This window comes from Physeter macrocephalus, unplaced genomic scaffold, assembly GCF_002837175.3.
Source record: "Physeter macrocephalus isolate SW-GA unplaced genomic scaffold, ASM283717v5 random_42, whole genome shotgun sequence".
NCBI classification, from domain to species: domain Eukaryota; kingdom Metazoa; phylum Chordata; class Mammalia; order Artiodactyla; family Physeteridae; genus Physeter; species Physeter macrocephalus.
The window spans coordinates 21,629-42,736 of NW_021145328.1; the positions used below are offsets into that span (position 1 = coordinate 21,629).

Consider the following 21,108-nt stretch of genomic DNA (forward strand, 5'->3'; position numbering starts at 1 on the left):
CTGTTTATTATTATTACTAATAGGAGGGGAATACCAGCTGGTAGAGGGCCACTGAAAGTTGAAGCCACAATTCCAAGCTGAAAGACCTGGGAAGGTCACATCCCCTGCCCTCCAGACATCTTGATGCACACCTACGGTATCCCAGGGCATGGCCTGCACACCCCGGCTCTGGAGAGCTCTCTGGCGGCTGAGCTCACTGGCTCAGCCCATTGCCTGCACTGTAAGAAGCACTTCATGATCTTGGGCTGAAGTCTGGGTCCCTGTACGCCCATCCCAGTGATCCCAGCCACACAGGGGCCATGCAGACTCTCTGCTGGCCCCCATAGGTCCTATGTGAGCAGCTCTGGAGTCTTCCCTCCCCCAGACCAAACCCAACCTGATGTCCAGCTCCCCTCCCATACTCTTCATGCTGGCCCAAGCACCCCCCCGAACCCGTCTTCCAAGTGGGTCCGGAGAGACCAGATCAAGCAGGCCCGACACCACCCTTGCTCCCTGTGGTTTACACTTTGCAAAGCATGACCACATAAATCATACAACCTAACGTCCTGTGAGGGGCATATTATCATCCTCATATATTACAGATGAGGAAACCAAGGCTCCAAGACATTAAAGGCCTTGCCAGAGGCCTGCAGCTTTACCTACCTGCCAAGGGCTGTTGGGAGAGAACTTTCTCCTTTAGAACCTTAACTTACCCTTCTGTAACTTGTGTCGCGGGGGGGGTGGTTTAATAACATTTGCTGTACGTGTCATAGGGAGAGAAGTAAATGAGATGACTGTCTTAAGGTAGTTTCTAACCATAAAGAGCTCTGTAAGACTCTGTAATTGCTGTGTGACCTCTTGCAAGTCACTTAACCTCTCTGTGCCTCAAGTTTTCTCCTCTACACAATGCGCTAATAAGGGTACCTACTTGATAGGGTTGTTGTGAAGAGTAAATAAGTTAATATATGCAAAGTTTTTAGAACAGTGCCTGGTACATAAAGAGCAGTGTTGATCAGTATTAATATCATGTATTATTGCTATTATTATTATGTAGAGGGAGCAGGCTGAGAACAGGGGAACCAGCTGAATCCCTGTGGAAATGCACTTGCAACATCCTGGCCATCCCTGCTCCTTGACCATGACCCTGTCAGTGCCCCTTCCCTCCACGGGTCCTGGCTCAGCCCTGCCCAGGCACTGGGTGGAGGAGCTGGGGAAGCTGTCAAGGCGACTCCCCTCTGCAGAGGGAAAAACAAGTCAGCAGCTGGGATTGATCACCCCAGGGCCATCCCCACCCCCCGCAGTGAGGCAAAGCCCATTAGTGTTTTCTTCTCATGGGGGGCAGGGCTGGTAGGGGGGAGCCGCAGCTGGAGACTGACGGGAAACAGATGTGGTAGGGGAGGGAGGGGAGGGGAAGTGGAGAGTTCTCAGGAGATGGATACCACACAGGTCAGAGCTCAGGGGGCAGGAGAAATAAAGCAACCCCTCTCCACCGTCGGGGGCAGGGAGAGTATGGGGGGAGAGAGGCTCTGAGCCCCTCCTCTCATCTCTTCAAAGGCTCCTGATTGCTGGGGAGCCTGGCAGGGCCACCCGCCCCGCCCTTCCCTCAGCCCAGCTTGCCACTTCCCTGAGGGAGAAGAGCCCTGTGACAGGAGATTGGGGGGTGAGGCAAGGGGAGACCCGGTCCCAGGCCCCCCTGACTGGCTGAGTGACCTTGCTCAAGTCCCATCTCCTCTCTGGACCTCAGTCTCCCCGCTGCACACAGTAGGTGCTCAACAAACAAGGGCTGAATGACGAGGAGAAGGAAGAGCAGAGCCACACGCACTTGGAAGATTCTTCCTCACTGGGCCTGGGAGACTCTGATCCTGAGTGTGGAGACGGGGAGGTGATGGTCAGGGAGGCTGCGCTTGGACTGAGCTTCGCAGGACGGAGACGAAGCAGGAGAGGCCACTGCCAGCCTGGGGAATGGCGGTATGGGCCTGGCATCATGGAAGGGGTGCTAGGGCAATACAGGGGTGCGGCCAAGGAGGCTGGAGCCACAGCAGGGAGTTGGGTCCCGGTGGACTTGGGTGCATGGCCTGGGCCCTGCCTCTCTGATTAGGTCACAGAGGTGTGAGAGTCATAGGACTGAGCCTCCCAGATCCCCAGCACAGCCCCAAGCACCATACATCTGAGCCCCTGCAGGAGCTGGCCCATTCCCAGCTCCCGTCCCCAGCCAGCCACCCTGACCTGCCCTTGCTGTTCCCCCTGGGCCCGCTTCCCCCAGGCCACTCATCTGTCCCCTCCAGGCTCCATGTTCTCCTCCAGCCCCAAACTTGATCCCTCTTCATGAGTTCCAGCTTCTCTACTGACCTTGGGTAAGTCACTTATGCCCTTTGCCTTAGTTTCCTCTTTTGTAAAATGGGGAGACAATAGAGCTGACCTCATGGGGTGGCTGAGAGGATGAAGGTATAAAATACGCAGAGGAGTGCCTGGCCACCGCACACTGCTGTCACAATTTTCCCAATTCCTGCCAGAGTCTCCGGTGACTGAGACGCACCTACAGCACCCCTCCTCTCTCCTGTGCTCGGAGCCCAGCCCAGCGCTTTGCTCCAGCCCGCCCAGTTCAGGGGGCGCGAGCTGGGACACCAACGGAGGCCTGCCTGGCCTCAGGGCCGGGCTCCAGACACAGGTGCAAGTTCAACGCCAAGGCACCGCTTCCACGTGGGGGCCCTGGAAAGGCCACGTGGCTTCTCAGGACTGCACGTTCCCTCCCAGCGAACAGGACACCTGGTCTGAGGGCAGAGCACACGTGAAGGGTGTGCAGGGACTCAGCAAACGGCACCCGGAGGGTGACCACACCTGCGACTCAGAACAGGAGTTCTCTGAACGCCAGTTGCTAACCCTGTCTGATGGAATCCTGTCCCTTGGGCTGGAGAGGAAGCTCCTGGAAAGCCAGGCAGCCCCCTGACCTTCGTCTTCCTTCAGAGCCTGCACACACCTGGCGAGCAGCCGTCAACAAAGTGTGTCCAGTGAGAGAAAGTAGGAACCCCTCTGACAGCACGGGCCACGCACAAGGGCCCTGGGAGAGCAGAGTTCAGCCAGGGCGAGTGTGCTGACAGTCAGACATTTGGGGAGGTGCTTTTGAGCTCGGGTTCCAGACCTGCTCAGGAATTGCCAGGAAGACTTCAGGATCCAGGATGCCGTGGCTCCTTTACACTGCCCGCCTTCAGCCCCAGCCCCGACGTCCTCCTACAACACGATGTGCATATCACGTGCCCTGTGCCCAGACACTGGGTCATCAAGCCTGTCTTGGCGCTCCAGGGCCTTGGTGTCTCCCTTGGTGCCATTAGGGTGTGGGCCAGGCCCCCTGCACTAAGGAGCCCCTTGTCCACTGGGCTGCATGGCCAGCTTCCCATCTATTTGCCTGTGTGCGACAGTGTGGGTGATGGGAACCATGGAAAGCCTTGGGGGCGGGAGGATGGAGAGTCTGCAAACAGAGGCAAAGGAGGCCTGCACGAGGGTCATAAAATCACAAAATGTTTCAACCACAAGAGTCCTCTTGGAGAACTCCCAGATGCTCCTAGTAGGATAAAGACCAAATTCCGTGCCATAGCCTCTGAGCCAGCCCAAGGCAGCCCAGCCCCTCCCTCCGCACTCTGCTTCACCCCTCAGCTCCTCCAGTGCTCGGCTCGGCCCTGTCCTCTCCACTCCGCACATGCTGTTCCCTCACCAGAAGCGCACCCTCCCCTCTCCGCCACTCCCACGCCAGCCCCCTTCGTCTGCTGACCCTCCACTGCCCCTCGGAGCCCAGCCTGACATCACTGCCTCAGGGGATCCTCCCCCACCCTCCTGCCTCCCTTTCCCTGTGGCTCCTCTGCCCCCTGCTCCTGCCATCCTTCCTGGTGACTCAGCTTCCACAGGGAAGGCTCGCCCCACCCCCGCTCCTCGTACCCCAACTACCTCACCAGCAGTGACCGTGTCTCCCACCATCCCCTCAGCCACAGCCTGGACTTGGTCTTCAGAAACCTGCTCTCTGTCCAGCTCTCGGCTCCCGCACTCCCCCCAGTCCTGGCCCCGCCTCTCTCCCTTCCCAGCCGTCTAGCTCACAGCCCAGGACCACACTCCTCTTCCAACATCACACCTGACTCTTTGACCTCTTCCCTCTGAAACACTCCTCTGGCACACCTCTGTCCCCGAACCCCTGTAACGCCATCTCTGGTCCACACCTGGGCAGTGAACGGTACTGGCCAAGTCGCAGAACTGGGCTGACGGCTTGGGTGACAGTTATGATCTCGAAGCTTCCGCTGGGCTGGGATGCTGCTTGCCAGTCTGGCTATGTTTCTCTGGTAGGTTTGCTTCCTCCCTTGTCCTTCCCCAAAGCCCACCACACCCCTCCTCGCTCTGACTTTTAGCTGAAAACCTCGTGTCCCATTTCACTGGGAAAACAGAAGCCCTGGAAGTGAGGTCCCCCTTCTCTGCCCCATCAAACCCGTGACCCTCCCCAATCATCCCCCACCTCCCTCCCTCCTGGGCTGATAATAAGGCATCTCCCTCTTGTCCCCTTATCATCAGCCTTTTGCTTTCTTCTGGGTCATTCTCATTTGCCTATAATGTGCTCCAGGCTCTCCCATCTTCAGAACACCCATCTCAACGCCACCGTCCCTACTCTAGCTACCGTCCCATTTCTCTGCTTCTCTCCACAATCAATGCCCTTTGCAAAAGTGGACAGTGAAGGTATTTCCTCTGCGGCCTGGCCCAGGGAACCTCCGCCACCACGGACACTGCCCTGGCCAACAGATCCGCTGTGAATTAACATCCCCCCTTCCTTATTACCAAACCTCAAGGGTCCTTCTCCATGGTCTTTACACCTGACATCTCAGCACCAGCCACCACCTGTGCCACCCTCCCACCTCCAGGACTCCACGGTCCTTGGTCCTCCTCCTCGCTGGATGCTTCTCCTCCATCTGACCTCCGAATGCTGGGATTCCACAACACATGGTCTGGGGAATCCCTTCTCTACTTTGCCCACATTCTTCAGGAAATCTCATCATTCCCTAAATACCTTTAGGCCAATGGTACCCAATTACCGGTGAACCACCTTGACTTCTCAAACGAGCTTCAGAATAACAAACCCAACTGCCCTCTTGACATCTTGACCTGGATTTTCAGGAACATCTCAAATGTAGCATGTATCAGAGATCTCTTGCCTTTATCTAGAACACCTATGTCCCATCCCAGCTGCCCCCAGCCCAGGCTGCCCACCTTGGTAACGACCACCTCCATCCACTCAGGAGCTCGAGCCAGAGTGTGATTGTTCTCCTGGATTCCTGGCCCCCCCTCACCTTTCACAATCGATCCCGTGATGCTCTGTGTTGGACCCAGGTCCAGAGCCACCACCTTAGTTCAGACCTCCTTCGGTTCGCCCGGCACTATGGCCATGGCTTTCCTGCTGGTCTCCCCAGTCTCCCAGCCCCTCTAGGCCAGTCTCTACCCACAACCAGAGCAATCATCTCAAAATGAAGCCGAAAGCCCTGTTGCTGGGGGCTTCCTTATAGGGCCCCCCAAATTCCTCTGGTGACTGCTCCATTTAGCTCTCCCATTCCTGCCACTCCACTCTCCTGTTCCTTCACTGAGCTTTCAGCCTTGAGCATCTCAAGTCCGACAGCCTCAGGGCATTAGCGCTTGCTGTACCCTCTTCCTAGGATGGCCATCCTCCCTCTAGTGACAGGTCTAGCTTCCTCCCCTGCTTCAGGCCCCAGAGTAAATGCCGCCTCCTCTCTGCAGCCTGCAGTAAGTGAGTGCTGCCTGGGACGAGCTGCCTCAATCCCCTCCCAGCAGGGCAGGCCGGCCCTTGGCCACCAGCCCCGTTGCACAGTATCTGGCACCCAGTAGCCACCTTGTAAACGTGCGCCAACTGGGCGAAGAACCAAGAAAATGCACTTTTCTACAGAATCCTGCTGCCTGAGCGTCCCTCTTTGTGTCACGGTTGCAGTTCGTTACTTTCAAAATTCACTGGGGTCTGTGGTCTCAGAGTCTTCGTACAGTTGCCCCTTTATCTTCCTTCCCTTCCTGGAGAAACAGGCCCTCTCCCCCCCACTTCCTATGAGACCAGGAAAGAAAGGGCTAACTTGGATAGATCTGGTCTCATCCCCATCGAATGAAGGAGCAAACTGAGGGTCACTAAGGGAAAAGGTCCCCTCCCCTGGTCCTTAAGCCTCGTCTGCTCCCCGCTCCCCCACCCCTCGCCCGGCTCACCTGCTTGTGTGGGTACACGTTGATGTGGCACTTGATGCACTCCTGCCCCATATTGGCCCAGGAGTTCCCGCTCATCCATTTTCTCTTGCACTTGGGACACTTGTACTCGCCGAAGCAGCGCTTTTTGCCCTGGTACGGGGTCAGACCCTCGCCTTTGGGGCGTGCCTAGAGGACAGGAAGCAAACACAGGGATTAGGGTCCAACAGGCCAAAATGAGGCCCCACAGGGGTCCTCATGGTTTCCCTCTTCAGCCTTCATGCCCTGTGTCCCCATGTGCCGGACACCTTTTGTCCCCAGTCCAGAGAACACCAGAGTCACCCTCAGAGCACACATGGGAATCCCAAGGCTGGGAGACTCGTGTGGGGACAGAGAACAGAGGAGGTGGTGAGTGGTGCACATCTCTTTTAGATTTAAGGGAGCAAAGTCCTCGATGGTGGCTAGGAACTACTTCTTTAACTCTGCTGTCATGAAGGGGCAGCTGGTGGTCACATGACCTCACACAGGTGCTCTCTGGCCCTGGGTGGTATGGTTTAAATGGCTACTGAAGAGACAACGCAGGCAGAATACAATCTTGTAGGCAGCGAAAGTGTGTCTCCCCTCACCCCTGCTCCCAGCCACCTGCAGCCTTACCTGGCGGCTATCTGAATTTCCTTTAGACCACCCCAAAGATGGGCTCTCCATTTACAAACATATACACCATATACATATGTACGTGCATCCTTTCTTTTCCCTCACTCGTATGGAGACAGATTATATACTTGGTTCTACATCTTCCCTTTTTCACTTAATAATATATCTCAGACATATATATAATATTTTCTACCAGATCAGTAAAAACAGAGCTGCTGTATTGTGTTTGAGGGTTGCACAGTATTCAAATCTATGCAAGGTTCGTAGTGCTTTCCCATCACTACTGCAAATGTCTAGATTGTTTCCACTCTTCTATTACAAGCAATGCTACTATGAATAACTTTGCATATATGTGTGTATGAACATATATAATTTTTCACATGTGACAGTACATTTGTTGAATAAATTCCTAGAAGTGAAATTGCTGGGTCGATGGGTATGTACAATTCTCATTTTTAAAGATGACAATTGCCACTACCCGCCTCCACCCCTCCAGCTGCAGGTGTACCAACTTAATGTCCCGTCTCCTCCCTAACAGAGTTTTCATCATTGCCAACCTAAGAGGTAGAAAATCTCAGAGTAGCTTTGACTTGTACGACATGTATTATGAGCAAGAGAGAATTTTTGCATTTAAGAACCACTTGTGTTTCCTTTGTGAACTGTTAGTTCATATACTTTGTAACTTTTTTTCTGCTGGGGTTTGGTATTTTTCTTGTTGATCTGTAACTGCACTTTATATATTAAAGAAACTAGCTCTCTCCTACATGGTATTTTTTTTTTAAAGCAGCTTTATTGAGATATGGTTCACATACCTGACATTTCACCTATTTAATGTGTACAGTTCAATGGGTTTTAGTATATTCCCAGTTATACAACCATCACTACAGTCTAATTTTAGAACATTTTTCATTACTCCCCCAAAGAAACTCTGTATTCATTAACAGTCACTCACCATCCAACCCCCCACTTCCTCACCATACCCAGCCCCAGGCAACCACTAATTTACTTTCTCTTTCTATAGATTTCCCTATTCTTGACATCTCATACAATAATTGCCCTTTTGTGCCTGGCTTCTTTCACTCACTGTAGTGTTTTTAATGTTCATCCACATTGCAGCATGTATCAGTATGTCATTCCTTTTTGGTGTTGAATAATATCCCATTATATGGTCATGCCATATTTTATTTACTCATTCATCAGAGGAAAGACACTGGGTTGTTTCTAATTTTTGGCTATTATGAATAATGCTACTATGAACATTCATGTACAAGCTGCCTAGTGTTTTAGAAAGTTGAATTTGTTGCCCCATTATTTGAAAGTGCGAGATTTCACATAGAAACATGACCACATTGGTCCAGAATTCTTGCTGGTGATTGTCAGCTGAGGTTAAGGAGTGGCCGCCCCATCAGACTGACTGCAATGCCTTCTTCGTGTCACCTCTGTTCCCACCAACTGCGCCCTGCATTATGTCACCTACTTAGCACTCACAGGATTTGAGTTTGAGGCCGGCTTAAACGCAGGCACTACACTGTGACTATCAGTCACTCCTAGACTGGCATCCTCCGCATTGACTGGGAGCTCATTAGAAATGCAGAATCTCAGGCCCCATCTTAGATCCACTGAATCAGAATCTGCATTTTCACAGGAGCCCCAGAGAATTCATACGCCATTAAGGTTAAGAAGTACTGGTCTATGAGATGGTCTGTTTCCATAGTAATGTTTCCCTGGGTATTTGCCTGTTTCTGAAGTAGCGCATAAAGGTTAAGAACACCAGACTCTGGATCCAAATCCTAGCTCTGTGATCCTGGGCGAGTCACTTCACAAGACTAATGATAGGAACTACCACGAAAGACTGTTCTGAGGATTAAGTGAGGTAAAACAATTAGAACAATGCCTGGCAAATCTAACAGGAGTAGTAATTATTATTATTTAATAACATAGAACAATAGTGGTATATAAAATAATAATTTCTTCCTTCGGTAATCATGTCTTTTTTGCCCAGCCGCCATTACCACCACTTGGTGACAGCCTACTAGAATTCCAGACAAAACCCTAAAAATGGACGTACATGCTGAATGTGTAAATCTAAACTTAGAAAGTGACAACAACGCCGCCCTGGTCTTTTGGGCCCACTGCCTAATGTCTTTCGGATCCTTATTGGCCTTCCTGGAAGCCATGATATCCTGGGGAGAAGACCGAGCTCCAAGGCGGGGCTGGCTCTCGGCACTGGTCAGGTCCATGAGAGAGGCTAGTTATGCCAAGGGGAGCACTCGGCGTGCAGCCAGGGCCCAGGGTCCAGTCATCTTGCAGTAGACAGGCCACCTATGACTCTGAAGGCACTTCGAGTTACGTTGGTCTCAAGATAGGGGGTGTGCAGTGACCCAACCACTTCTGGTGGCACATTTTTCTACCTGGTTCCTGGTACCCACAACTTACACAGCCTCCGTTCTGCAGTAATCCTGAAATAAAGTACTAGATGAACTCAGTTTCCTGGTCCCTGTTCTTAAAGGCACTTACATTTTAGAGGGGGACAAGGGATAGGCATGTGGTGCCTCACTAATGGTAGGATTTGAGACTCCTTGGTCGAAGTGGGAAATGTGGGGGCCATCACCAGCCAGACCCACTCTGGGATCTGGTTCTGCAGGCCTGCTGGTTCAGAGACTGATGGGACCCGGCACCTGGCCTCACACAGCTGGGGCCAAGGTCAGGGGTCAAGGCATCTCGGGACACTCAGCAGAGTGAAGGGTGAGGATTGGGGCAAGGCTGACAATTCAGTTCCCAAAAAGTCTCTGCTTCAGAAATGAACAGGAAGGAGAGGTACACAAATAAAGAAGATACAGCAATGTGCACCAAAGGGAGAAGCAGGAAGATGAGAGAAGAGCAAGGGGGTGAGTCGGAAAGCATCACCACACCATGTAATTAGAAAACTGGCCTTTCTGGAGCCTTCCATCAAGGACTGGGAGCTTCTGGGCAGGGACAGGGGCTCCAGGCTCCTGCAGTGTCAAACATCTTCAGCACACCGTTCCCACACTGCTGTCAGGCCAGGCACTGGGAGGGCCCAGCTCTGACACCCCACCACATGAGAGGTGGCTCAGATCTTGGACTTCAGGGCCAGATGCCAGCGATGGCATTCCTGTGGCCTGCCTGTGACTATCTGGGGGACCTTCCGCAAGCTATGCAACCTCTCTGTGACTTGGTTTCCACAGGAACCCAGGATGATGATCACGGGCCAGCTTTCCCAGCGCTGTTGGAGGGATCTGATGCATTCGCGCAGATGAAGGTCTTAGCTCGGTGGGTGGACGTTGCAAATGCTCAGTAAGCATTAGTGATTTCAGTAGCATTCGCTTCTGGGGCTTGTGCAGGGAGAGGGAGCAGGTGTGTTCCAGGTGATACAGAGGCTGGGGCTGAGACCGATGGGCATAAACTGTAAGAGGAAAGTCCCAAAGATGGGAGGCCAGCCTGAGTAGAGGGTGGGCTCACCACCCCTGTGTTGCCGGGGGGTGGGGGGTGGCGAGCAAAATAAGAACAGCATTAGGTGTCTTCACCTTCTGGAATCCTCAGGGGGAGCCAAGAAAGGTAGAGGAAGGCTGTGGAAGCTCTGTGGATGCTGCTGGCAGAGGACAAAGGGAAGAGCGAAGAGAACAGACTTTTACGAAGGACCGCCTGTGCGCTAGGCTTTGTGCTACGGCTCCACGGCCTGTCAGGCTCCCATTCAACTCTCCCCGTAACCCTGTGGGGCAGGGGATATCATCACCCACTTAACAGATGGTGAAACTGAGGCACGGGGAAGGGGAGGCACGTGCCAAAGAGTTTCTAGTATGTGAGGGGCAGTAGGCCAGGCCCAGCAGGCTTTCCCACAAGGCTACACCCTTTCTGTCTGTCACCCCCAAGTGTGTCCCCACCATGAAGCAGAGGCCTGTGCTCAGGAAAAGAAATATCCCGGGCCCCAGGGCCTCCAGCTCAGCCTAGCCCAGTGGCTTTGCCTTCCTATGGGTCAGAGGGGAGAGATGCCTGTGGGGCAGGGGCAGAGAGGCAGTGGATGGAGGGAAGGCAGGCCAGCAGGCAGTGAGCACCAGCTTCCCGGGAGGGCTCAGTCCCACCACTGTTACGCTTACAGACAAGGGCAGGGCCAAAGGGAGTAGGAAGTTTTGACAGAAAGAAGGCTTCTCTGCCACCCACACTTTCCCCCTGCCTCTCCTCCCAGAAAGGCATGGCCGCTTCTCATAAACGTCAGCATGAAGCAGACGGTGACTACCAATGGCCCTGCAGCGACCATTGTCCTCCCCGGCTGGGAAGCAGGCCGGGCCTGACTGGGCTCTCCTGACCCGGGTCCCTGCCACATAGCCCTCTGGGAAATCACATCTGCCAGGAGCTCAGGCAAAGCTCAGTGGGGCTCAGAAACCAGCCCTCTTAGTACAGACAGGCCCTCTGGGGACCAAAGAGGCCAGGGGACTTGCTCAAGGACACGTAGCAAATCAGGGACTGAGCTGAGACGAGGGGTGAGGTCCTCTGACCTCCAGATCAGGCTAGAATCACCATGGAGGGGAGCCTGGGGAGTGAGAGATGGTGGCTGGCATGGTGGGGGGAAGGAGGTCTTGTGCCAGGGAGCAACCAGGGCAAAGCTGGGCGGGGAGTGGGAGGAGACATCCGGGCAAGCCAGCAGCTTGGGGAGAGATGTAGAGGATTCTGACACTACCTGGGCACTTTTTCAGGACGGCTCAGTGTTTTCTTCCCAAAGGCTCATAAGATTTCTCGTGGCTGGACACTAGGTAGTGAGCTCCCTTTCACTAGGGGTATGCAAGCACAGACTGTGCGAACAGCTATCAGGGACATTGCCAAGGGGACTTTTGCCCTGGCCAGGCAACTGGACCAGGTAACTCTGAGGGCACTTCAGCTCTGTAATCCTCCCAACTCTTGTTGCTGGTGAAGGCCAACCAGGCAGGTGTGGAGAGGGAACACTCTCAGACGCTGCTGGGGGTGGGCTTGAACAAGTACATTTCCTACTGCATTTCTACAGTGCAACTTGGTGGTAAGGTTTCAAACTTTAAAAGTTCCATTCCTTCCCTCCCAGCAAATCTATATCTGGGCGACCATCCTAAGGAAACAAAAGATCAGAGGTGCAGACCACAAGGATGTTTAAGGATATCCATCACAGCGTTGTTTATGATAGCCACAGGCTGGAAAAAAACTAACGCCTTGGTTCCCTAAATGACGTTACACCCATTGGACAAATGACAACAAAGCCATTAAAATATTTATGAGGTTTTTAAAAAGGGGTTTGGAAAACATTTTTAAAAGAAAGTAGGATAAGCAATTGAATATAGACTGCTCCCAGAGTAAAACTGTAAAAAGAAAAAATGTGCAAGGAAAGGGCCGGCAGGAGATCAGTCAGAAGTGTGCAGAGGTTGCCTCCAGGAGACAGGATGCTCTGCTCTAATTAATGCATTGTCTTGAATGAGTAGGTATGACTTCGATGGAGAAAATTATGATGGTCCATCAGCCGACTCCCTGGCCTGCAGGCCCCTCCTGCCCACAAGGGGGAGCCCTGTGCTTTTCCAAGGTGGTGGGAACCAGACAGAGATGGCAGCTCTGTCCATACTTGTCCCCTGGGGCCTGGGTGCCAGGCAATGGCCAACCTCTGGCTGCTGGTTCTGTTGGACCACGTTCATGTCCGTAGAGCTGCCCTCCCCCCACCCCCGCCATGGAGTGGACTTCCCACCCCCTGGATCCCATTTGCTCCCTCAATTTTGAGGACAGCTGGAAGTATCCACACCTATCACATGACATAAGAGTCTGGCTGGTCACGGTGCCCATCAATTTCCCTGCCCCTGCTTCCTGAAGTCCCACCAGGAGTGAGTCAGGCTTCAGAGTGAAGTTTGTTTTCCTCTTGGCCGCTTTAAGACTGTCTATTTTTTTTTATTATTATTTTTTTTTATTTGGTTGCGTTGGGTCTTCGTTGCTGCGCGCAGGCTTTCTCTAGTTGCATCGAGCGGGGGCTACTCTTCGTTGCGGTGCGCGGGCTTCTCATTGCAGTGGCTTCTCTTGTTGCGGAGCTTGGGCTTTGGGTGTGTGGGCTTCAGTAGTTGTGGCACGTGGGCTCAGTAGTTGTGGCTTGTGGGCTCTAGAGCGCAGGCTCAGTAGTTGTGGCGTACGGACTTAGTTGCTCCACGGCATGTGGGATTGGGATCTTCCTGATCCGGGGATTGAACCCGTGTCCCCTGCATTGGCAGGCAGATTCTTAACCACTGCACCACCAGGGAAGTCCCTAGACTGAGTCTTTTTTGCAGGGAGAGGACATTGTCATCTTTGGTAGCTTGAAGGAGAGCATCCCAGGGACCCTGGCCCAGGAAGGGGCAGTGAGGTGGGGTGCTGAGGACCTGAGGCCACGCCCTGTACATCATGACTCCACACTGGCTTCTGCCCCGGGACGCACAGCCTCTGCTCTCTGGATCACGGTTTCGGCTATGGGACCCAGCTGCAGGCCTCAGCCCCAGCCCTGGCCACACCATCTCTGCTTGCCTGTGCCTGGCCAAGCTCTGGGACACAGTAATAGCCATACTCTTTGGGTGTCTTGTCAGAGCCAGATCCCCTTTGTACAATTACCTTATGAGTCAAGTATGCTTAGTCTCAGGTTTCAGATGAGAACACCGAGGCATGAAGAGGTTAAGTAACTCACCCAAGGCTATACTTCCAGCAGGTGGTAGAGTCTGGACTTGAACCCAGGCCGCTGACTCAGGCCCATCCTCTCAATTGCCCCGCAGTGTGCGAAGATGACATTAAGATGAGGAACCCACCCAGCCAGCATGGTGAGAAACAGCAAAGTGTTGCTACTGTCACAGGCCCTGGGCATGCTGGGTGGCCCTGGGGGCATCCCTTCCCCTCTCTGGGCCTCAGTTTCCCCATCTCTCGAATGACCACTGGGCAGGCTCACTTTCCTCCCTGAGGCCCATAGGACAGCCTGGCAGCCGCCCTCACGTTCCCGCTCTCTGCCAGGGAACACTAGGCTGACCCCACACTGCGTCCAGCTGAGAGGCACTGGCCGAGCCAAGAGAAGCAAGGGAGGAAACAAGGAACAGATGGACTCCTTGCTGGGTCCCTGTGCCCTGTCTGCATGCTCTCCTGTGGCCAGGTGGCTGAGGTGATCCTGGCCTAGAGTCGAAAGGGAAAGAGCCCTGGGTTTGAGATGCCCTTTCCATAGATGAAGACAGAGAATGAAGGGCCCAGGACTCTTTGTGCGTCCTTGCTGGCCCTTCCTGGAAGGCCCAAGAGGGTTCTGGGGACCCTTTCTAAGGGCTGGGGGCTCTCCCTGGAGGAGGCAGTGCCCCTCTCCCAGACCCTCCTCTCTTGAGCCCCCCTTCCTCAGGCCCACAGGTACCCCCTTACCTTCTGTGCTGTCTCTCCCCTCAAGCCTGGACCCATGGGGAGTAAACAGGGGCTGCGGTCAGAGGCCGGGGCTCAGCCCTGGCTCTCCCAGGCCCAACCTGGAACTTCATCTGCCAAGTGTAGGAGCTGGGGCGCTAACATTTCATGAGCACCTACTATGGGCCAGTCACTTGCCAACCTGTCACTCCAAAGCTCTTCCATTTTATGGGAGAGCAAACAGAGGCCCAGAGAGGCCAAGCAACCTGTGCAGGGCCCCACAGCCGTGGAGCCAAGACTTGAACCCGGTCCGCGGACACCACAGCAACACCTCCCACCTCATGCACAACCGCTCCTGAAATGGTTGTGGGAAAAAGAGAACAATCCTGCTCCTCGGACCACGACTCCACCTCTGAGCTCCGACCCTTGGCTACCACTGCAATTATTCGTTCATTCAACTAACATTTATTGAGCACCCGCTCTGCAATGGGCTCTGTGGAACATTCCAGGAATATGGAAATAAGCAAGACAGATGAGGAATGCTCTCACAGTCTGGGGCCTTCCAAAGGGATCAGCCCTGTGTGACCCTTTTACCAAGCGTGGTCCACACCTGTCACAGACACCCTCAGACACACATTTTCAGGCTCCGGCCCAAGTCAGACTCACACCGGCAGAAACACTCTTGGACCCACCCAGTCCACCCACTGGACTTCACCCAGTCCTCCTAGGTGACAGGCATGGGGCCAATGCAGGACACGTGAAATGATCTCTAATCAATGCAACAGCCCTGTGAAATCAGCACTCTGAACCCTACTGACAGATGAGGAAACTGAGGCTGGGGACAGGGGCAGCACTTGCCCAAAGTCACAGAATTAGTATAGCAAGCGGTGGGGCCCGCTTTGGAGCCAGGATCCAAGCTTAAGCCTGTTCAGTGCCCAGACCCATGCTTCTCTTTCCCCTGCGCCCTGTGACACTGCTTTAGCAACCCTCCAAAGACCTCCACACTCACGTGTCCGCACACATGGCCCGGGGAGGTGGGCAGGAGGGCTGCTTCAGCCTCTGCAGCCTGGTCCCGGCAGCTGCGGGCTCGGCGGAGGCCCCAGAGGAAGCAGGCGATCAGAGGGACAGGTGGGCTGGACCCTGTGGCCTGCAGGCTGCTGGGAGGGAGGAAGGACGCGGCAAGAGGTCCCCCTGGGTTTCCTCCGGAGCCTCAAGGGCCCCCTTGTCTGAGCACAGGCGTCCAGGCCCCCTCCCCCAGGCCCCCTCCCCTTTTCTGGGCTCCTGCCTCGGCCCAGCATGAGCCCAGAAGGCCCAGCCTCCTCATCGCCCCTCCCGGGCCCGTTCCCAGCCCAAAGCCACCGCAAAAATGCCATCCTGATTCCACAACACTAGGGTTTGTCCAAGTGCAGGGGAACAATGACGCTTTCACAGTGCCAGGAAAAGGTCTCAGGAAAACCCTGGGGAGGGGGCATGGAGTGGAAGTGTGGAGACAGGGAAAGGGCTGAGATGGAGAGGAGAAGACAGGGAGGCTGGGAGGCAGGGGCAGAGCACAGTCAGGAGTCAGGGGTAGGGAGCCAGGAGACTGAGAAGACGGGAGGGCGGGGGGGGGCGGGTGGTGGGAGGGTGAGGAGTGACAGACGAGGGGAGAGAGGAAGGGGGGAAACGAACCAAAAGGGAAGGAGAAAACAGATACAGGAGGGACGCCCCGACAGAGGCCAAGAAGCCCCTCCAGGGCCCAGAGCGGTGTGGAGGCCCCTGGCACCCCCACAGGCCTCCGGGCACTGTGCCCCTAGGAGCCCCTCCCCGCCACAGGAACCCCTCTCTCCAAATCCCACCCCAAGGCCAGGCAATTGGGATTGCTCTCAGGCAAAACTTTTTGGAAAGCAGAGACTTTGTAATCACATGAACAGCCACTCCCTAAGCTATCTGTTTCCTGCTTCTGGCTTTCCTCCATTAGCAAACCGCACGGATCAGAGCTCAGGGGCGGGAGGGGAAGGGGGGGGCCCGTCCAAAGGGGTGGAAAACATCCGAATCAGAGCGCTTGCAAAAGGCCTGGGTTTTCCTCCCCTCCTGTGACTGCGGAGGGAGACAGCTATCGCTCGTCCTGCCACCGCCGTAGGGAGTGGAAGCGGTGGACGGAAGATCTGCAACCACCATGCGGTTGGCCGAGAGCTGGACGCAGCCCTGAAAACCATTTGTTCTCCTGAGCGGGTTCCCAGGTCCCTGCGCATCCCTGTTTGGGTGGCCTGTTCACCCAACAAACCCTTTCTTCTGACTGTGCCCCTCCCCAGCCGTGGCCACAACCCAGGTCCAGCCAGGCTGAGTCTCCCCCAGGTACTTTAATGGCCACTTCAGGCTCCCCAGACTCGGAGGACGAAGGTAAAACACTCAAGGCTTTCGGACCCTTCCCCAGCTGACCTCACCTTCATCGTTCCTGCTCCCTCCTACAAAACTCATGCTCCAACAAAGACAACAAAATCATTTCCTGCAAATGACATGCCCCGCTCTGCCCCCATGCCTTGGCTCTTGCTGTCCCCTCCACCCCAGACATTTCTCCACCTGGTGAACGCTCATGTATCCAGGGCCAAGCTCCAAGGCCACCCCCTCTGGCCTCCCCCATCCCAGACAGGGTTAACTGCCCTCCTCAGGGTGCTCACGCCACTCTGAGTCCCAGGCTCGAGCGCTAGCTGAGAGCCCTCCCACTGCTTCCCCCAGAGAGGGCCCTGGCTCCCCAAATTCCCAGGGGACTTTGTGGTCTGCACCACTCACTTGGCTGTGGGTCATGTCCCGCCCTGACCCGGCCTCCAGCATGCCAGGGATGATCCAGCATGCCAGAGATTTCATCCTGAATGTAAAGAACTTTTGAAAACTGCTGTTTCTTCCGTCTTGTTTCCCAGTAGTCTCTGAGTGTGCTGGGGCCGCGCAGGGCCCCCTACATCTCCTCGGAGCACCCTGGGTAGGGCTCAGAACACATCGACAGCTAGAGGGGACAGTGGTATGGGCAGTGCCGGTGATGGGTGAGGTGTGTGGGCCGGAGTCGGGGTCACGCAAGCAGGAGGTAGCAATGCTGGGGCTGGCTCACTCTCAGGACGCCCCTCCTGGGCTGAGCTGAGCACTCTGGAGGGCTGCCTCAGGCCGCGCCATTTCCACAGACTGTCTGGTCCCTGGCTCTGCGTCTGAGGCCATCCCTGGCGAGGCCTGGCCAGACATGACCCGGCTGGATGTGGCTGTAACCAGCCCAGCTCCATCTGGCTGGAGGGAGGCTCTGCACCAGTCCTGGGGGCAGGACTGGGGGCAGGAAGGCGGTGGGTAAGCCTACAGTGATGCTTTGGGTGTGAGGGTCACAGCCCTGGAAGGAGAGGACAGGGGAACTCAGCTCAAAAATAGTGATGGGGGAAGGGTGTGGAGGGTGGCTAAGTGCCAGAACAGAAATCTGATCTGCCCTGGCTGATGAAACGCTGAAGTCAGCAGTTTGGGGCCACTCTGGCAGGAGCTGGGGCTGAGGCTCCCACGGCTGCCTGGTGAGAAGCTGCAGGCCCAACTTCCAGCCTCGGCTCTGTCCTCACATCAATTGCTCCTCTCCCTGGGCCTCCGTCTCCTCATCTGGTCACAGGGGGTAGAAAGAGAAGCAAGCTGTCCACCTCTGAGAACTTTCATCAGAGTGTCCACTGAGTGCCACACCGGCCATGTGCCTGACTTGTAGGTGGCTTCATTGTGACCCTGTTTCCAGATGAGGAAACAGAGGCCCAGAGAGGTTAAGTCACCTGTCCAAAGTCACAAAGCAAGTAAGCGGCAGGCCTTTGATCCCAGTCAACCTGGCTGTCATCCAATTCCCTCATTGCCGAGTGAGGGCCAGAAGACTGTGGACTGGTTTCAAGGTCGTCTGTGGCAACTGTGATTGGGCAGAGCAGGGGTTAAGAGGCTCCTGGAGGCCAGCCCAGGCGTCTGCCAGCTTTTACCGTGGTTCCACGGTGTTGGCCGGTACTGAAACTCAGAGAATGGGCCTTGGGGAGGAGGGTGCACATGTCTGTAAATGCATGTGTGTTTGTGTGCGTACAGGCATACGTGTACCTCTCACGGTCACTGCAGGGCAGCAGACCATGGCACAAATCTACCCATGTTCTCCCCTTCAGGGTTGGGGCCTGGCAGAGGAAGAGCTGCCCTTCTGTGACTTTTCTAGGGGGTCACGGCGAGGAAGCCAGGCACTTCCCACCCACACAGCCCAGGCTGCAGTTGACCTTGCTTTTTCACCCAGGGGCAGGAAAAGTGTGCAAAACCATCCCTTCCCCACTGTCTCCAAGAGCAGGGGTGCTCAGCACAGCGGGCTCTGTAGCAGTCAGGAGGACGGAGCCGTGCTGTACAGCCCCAGATGGTCCACTGCCCTCCCTGGGCACAGCTGTAAAACCCTTACAGCTCCTGCCACGTGCAGTGTTACCTTCACCAGCCATTCCATCCTCCCTACAACCCCTACAGATGAGGAATCCAAGGTACAGAGAGGTTGGGAGATTTGCCTGAGGTCACACAGCAGCAGAGCTGGGATGCAAACCCAGGTCTGGCTCACTCCCACAGCACCACAGCACCTCTGCTACGGTCCCCAGCTCCCACCTTCCGGGGTGTCCTCGCCCTTGTCTGTGGGCAGCCCCACGTAACAATAAACCTGCTCGTGTGCCGAGAAGGGAGGGGAGAGGAATGTGCCCATTACAGGAGGGGGGCCGGCTGGTGGTGCTTGTTCTCACACCACCTTTGCACGCCAGTCCCACTAACTGGCATACCTCATCTCCCAACAAAATCCCGTGGAAGCTGCACTTCCCCCGGAAGCCTTCCTTGACTGCTCCTGCTTGCAGGGACCACTCTGTTCTCGGCCCCCTCTGCGGCTCATCTCGTGCACTCTGTGCCCAGACCCCGGCAGCACTAGGGCCCACTACACTCCTGTGAGGGGAAGCAGTGCACACATGCCCCTTTGTCAGGGTTCTGAGGCAGCTCCTTTAAAGTGCTGACGGCGGCGTGAGCCAGGCAGGCACGGGACCTGCCCTCAAGGAGCGTTTGTCCCAGAAGAGCTCTGGTGTGGGAGCTGGGCTGACCAAGCTGTGGGCTATCTGTCTCATTTAATCAGCACAGTAACCCCACCACACACAGTATAGCAATATCCATCCATTTTCCTTACCAGGAAACCAAGGCTCACTTCCAAAGCCACAGAGCTGCGAAGTCCACATTCCATCTTTCTGACTCCAGATGCCCAAGCTCTTAATTCTGGAGCACAGGTTATTACTCACTCTTGAGCATGCATCAGAACCATCTGCGGGGATCGTTATCACATAGGCTGCTGGCCCCATCCCTAGAGTTCTGGAATCAATAGGTCTGGGGTGGGCATAAGAATCTGCATTTCTACAAGTTCCTGAGTGATGCTGAGGCTGCTAGCAGGCCCAGGGACCCACTTTGGGAACCATTGCTTTAGGTGATACTGATAACAGTCTGTTAAAGTAGGAGAGTCAATCACATACTGTCTTTTCCACACTGCCCCCTTCCCTCATGCCCATTCTACAGCCCAGGAAACAGAGGCATAGAGAAGGCAAGTAACCAGCCCAAGCCATACAGGAAGTTAGGGTCAGAGCTGGGAATGGAGCCCAGGGCTCCTCACCCCAGCAGTTGGTCTGGATGCAGGACAGTGAGGCTGCTAGGCTTAGCAGGACAACGGCCCAAGGTGAGGAGAAGGGCCATCCCTTTAAAAGTGGAACTGGTGGTGGTGGTGGTGGTGGTGGGGTGCTGGGGGAGGGCTGGCCTGGCTCTCCTGGCCCAGCCCCAAGCCTGTGACTCCTCGGCATCTGGAAAGCATCACAAGGAACAATGGAGGGAGCAGGGGGCCTGGCTGCTCGGGGGCTCTGGCCCCCGACTGTTCAGGAAAGCAAAGGAATTGGGGCCCTGCAGTCCTCCCCCGCCCGCACCCCCTCCACCACCACTGTTTGCTTTGGCCCCGGCACACATAGCTCCCAAGGGGCCCAGCTGTCAGGAAAAGTCAGCCCCGGAACTACAGACCTGGGGGCCGGTGGCCAGGTGGGGTGCCCAGGAGCCAGGCGAGAAGTCCGGAGGCACCGGCCAGCCCAGCTCCCGCTCAGTGGGCAAGACTCCTGTATTACTGTGGCTCCCCGGGCCTCGGTTTCCCCACAGGAAGCTCAGGTACCACCCCGCCTGGGCTAGCTGCTTACTGCGTACTGGCACGGATCTGACCAGCTTGGTGCCTTGGCCCACGTTGCCCCCAGGGGCCTGCTTGTCCTCTGCAGGCCAGTGGGGGCCAAGCAGCCAGCCGTGGAGTGGGGAAGAGACGGGGACAGTTACTGGGTGCATTTACCCCGCCTGCCACCAGCTCTGCCACTCACGCCCTCAGCACATATGCACTGAGCACGCACTATCTATGAGGCACCAGAGCAGAGCGGTTAACAAGACAGATGTAACGCCGGACCCCACGAACTTACAGTCAGGTGGGAAAGGAAAAACGCCAAGTATCTCATTCAAATAATTATAGCCGTGATGAAAGCTATGCAGGAACGGGATGCTACGACAGAGACGACTGACGGGGATCCCGTCTTCAGAGAGGGAAACACTACTGTGGGGTCTGTCCCAGCCTCCGAGGTTTCACAACTTAAACTGTAAGGTGGGTGTTTCTTTTTTTTTAAAATTTTTATACAAATTTTAAAGGTTACTTTCCCTTTACAATTATTACAAAATATTGGCTATATTCCCCAAGTTGTACAATACATCCTTGAGCCTATCTTACACCCAATAGTTTGTACCTTCCACCCCACAACCCCTATTTTGCCCCTCCCCCCACTGATAACCACCAGTTTGTTCTATCTGCAAGTCTGCTTCTTTCTTGTTATATTTACTAGTGTGTTGTATTTTTTAGATTCC

At 55.1% G+C, this 21,108-nt stretch overlaps 1 protein-coding gene across 1 annotated transcript in view; it reads right to left on the reverse strand.

The window, feature by feature from the left end:
* ZCCHC24 (zinc finger CCHC-type containing 24) overlaps positions 1-21,108 on the reverse strand; it is a 61,410-nt gene that overhangs the window by 4,407 nt on the left and 35,895 nt on the right. The window contains exon 3 of the mRNA XM_007126332.4: positions 6,214-6,378. Coding sequence (XP_007126394.2) covers positions 6,214-6,378 — 165 coding nt within the window. The remainder of the gene's footprint in view (positions 1-6,213; positions 6,379-21,108) is intronic.